General features: G+C 35.9%; 1 protein-coding gene across 1 annotated transcript; it reads right to left on the bottom strand.

Moving 5' to 3' along the window:
• Nucleotides 1-2,242, bottom strand: LOC127107353 (guanine nucleotide-binding protein subunit beta-like protein). Its single transcript, XM_051044640.1, has 2 exons — nt 1,268-2,242; nt 1-303 (listed from the first exon to the last, which is right to left on the bottom strand). The coding sequence occupies exons 1-2, from the start codon at nt 2,138-2,140 to the stop codon at nt 202-204; spliced, it is 975 nt and encodes a 324-aa protein (XP_050900597.1). The 5' UTR covers nt 2,141-2,242; the 3' UTR covers nt 1-201.
• Between the last annotated feature and the right edge of the window lie 388 nt (nt 2,243-2,630).

The following is a 2,630-nucleotide window of genomic DNA, read 5'->3' on the forward strand; positions in this document are numbered from 1 at the left end:
TAGTGATCAAAAGACTTCATAAATATTCAAAATAAATATTTTACTTGTTTGGAGGAAAAAACAAAAGCAAACACTTCAGAGTAAGTAGGAAGGGCTACAAAGCCATTGTCATCAAAATTAAATTCTAAAGTAAAAACAGTAACTAACTTTGTCTCAAAAATAAAACAGGAAGGATAAAATCTCATAAACAAAAAAACAGTACTAATAACGACCAATGCCCCAGACTCTAACAACACCATCGGTATATCCACTAAACAAAGTGCTTCCATCAGCACTCCAGTTCAAACTAGTACAGTAAATGTCCTGCAAAGAAAAGGCCAGAAATATAGCAAATAAATCAGTGAATTGGAAAACCAAGAAAACATTAAAAGAGCATGTTACATATGGTACGTAGATGCACGTGTAAAACAGCCCAGAAGTAAATAGATCAAATTAGAGACATTGTTGAATATAACACATAATCACTAACTCAAATCCCAAAAAACACTAATTCAACAAATAGCTGCAAGTATTAAACAACAAAAAAGAAAATCAGGTTAACAAACTTAAGTCATCAAATAGCTGAAGACACAAAACACAAAATCAGCAATAGAACTTAAATCATCAAATAGCTGTAGGAGATAATCAACACTAAATCAATTAATAAACTTAAGACATCAAATAGCTTCAAAAGATAATTAACACAAATGTAAATCACTAAACAAACTTGAGTAATCAAATGACAGGCATAGATAGACAACACTTAAGCAAATCACTAAACATACTTAAGGCATCATAAATATGTCTAGGGTTCAGGGAATTAGTGAACAACCTCAAGTCGTTAGCAATAATAAATCTAGGAAAATCAATACAGAAAAAGCAACTTCAATTCAATATCTCAGGCAAATAACCAAGCAATTCAAACCATTTCGAGAGGTATAAACACAAAGCTAGTAAGTAAACAAAAATAAAACAATGTAATGAGAAATGGTCATTTCTAGCCAAAATTATATACATTTAGTAATAAAGAACAATTCAACTGAATGTCACATAATAAAAGCTATGCAAATTTTAAAAACACAACTCAACAAAATATTTGTTAACATTAAACAAATATGTACTACCCTGCACAATTAGGATAATAATACAAACAATTCACGAGTATCATTCAATTTATCATGTTGAACAAAAGCTCAGACATCAGGTAAATAAGAAAAATTCAAAAAGCAAAACTAACAAATTAACATCAATATGTTGCTAATAACTAAATAAAATTTAGAAAAAATACCTTCTTCTTGGTAGTGTTACCACCGGTGGTAGCATCAGCTTCACTCTTTAAGTCAATCTTCAAATCCTCAACAATGCTCTTGCTCTCCAAATCCCAGATCTTAATGCTAGACTCAGTTGCAGCACATAGCCAGTACCTGTTAGGACTAAAGCACAAAGCATGGATAATAGAACCAGCATCAAGAGAATAAAGTCTCTTTCCCTCAGCCAAATCCCACAAAAGAATAACACCATCTTTGCCACCACTGGCACAAAGAGAACCATCAGGGGACACAGCAACAGTGTTGACATATCCAGAGTGACCAGCAAGAGTGTTTCTCAGCTTGCAGTTGGTCAGATTCCAAACCTTCACAGTTTTATCCCATGAAGCAGAGACAATAGTAGGCTGCAGGGTGCTAGGGCTGAAACGAACACAGCTAACCCAATCAGAATGAGCATCACCGTCCTGGATAGTGTACTTGCACTCACCGAGAGTGTTCCACAGCTTAATCGTGCGGTCACGAGAAGCAGACACGATCTGACGGTTGTCAATCGAGAAAGCCACAGATAGAACATCCTTGGTGTGACCGACGAAACGGCGGGCGGAGGTTCCGGCGTTGAGATCCCAAAGACGGAGTTCACCATCCCATGAACCGGATAGAGCAAACTGGCCGTCGGATGAGAGGACAACATCCTGAACAAAGTGAGAGTGACCGGTGAGACGGCGGCTGGGGACACCGTAAGTCTTGTCCTCCTTGGTAAGGCGCCAGAGGATGATAGATTTGTCGCGGGAGGCGGTGACAATCATATCGGAATTGTCGATCGGGGTAGCAATGGCGGTAACCATGTCAGTGTGAGAACGCATGGTGCCGCGGAGAACGAGACCCTCAGCCATGGTTGCTGCAAAGAAGAGATTGTGAAGCTGCAGCTAGGGTTTGGTTGTGAAAATTTGAGAGTGATAGAGGCTTTGTAAACGTTTGTGAAGTATTTATATATAGTATCAATTAGGGTTTTGGAATAACTGTTTTTTTAGGATTTCAGATCCAAACGTTTGGGCTTTGGGTAAAACCCAATTGTTTGACTACTTCAACACAGGCCCAAGCATTATTATAGCCCAAAAACGAAAAATAACATTAGAAAACAATAATTTATATTTTCTTTTACTTATATTTGGATTGTCTATGATAAAATTCAAAGGCAAACTATATATTTCTCTTTTAATTAAAAAAATGTATATATTTCTCCCTTACGTAAATAATTTATATTTATGTGTGTTGTTTCATATTTGACGAATTTGGATACTAAAGATCTTTATTTATTTTAATCTCTCGCAGCTTTAAATAATAATGATTTAATAAAAATGATCTCTATTTAGAAAAATAGTG

Source organism: Lathyrus oleraceus, chromosome 7 (assembly GCF_024323335.1).
Source record: "Lathyrus oleraceus cultivar Zhongwan6 chromosome 7, CAAS_Psat_ZW6_1.0, whole genome shotgun sequence".
NCBI lineage: Eukaryota > Viridiplantae > Streptophyta > Magnoliopsida > Fabales > Fabaceae > Lathyrus > Lathyrus oleraceus.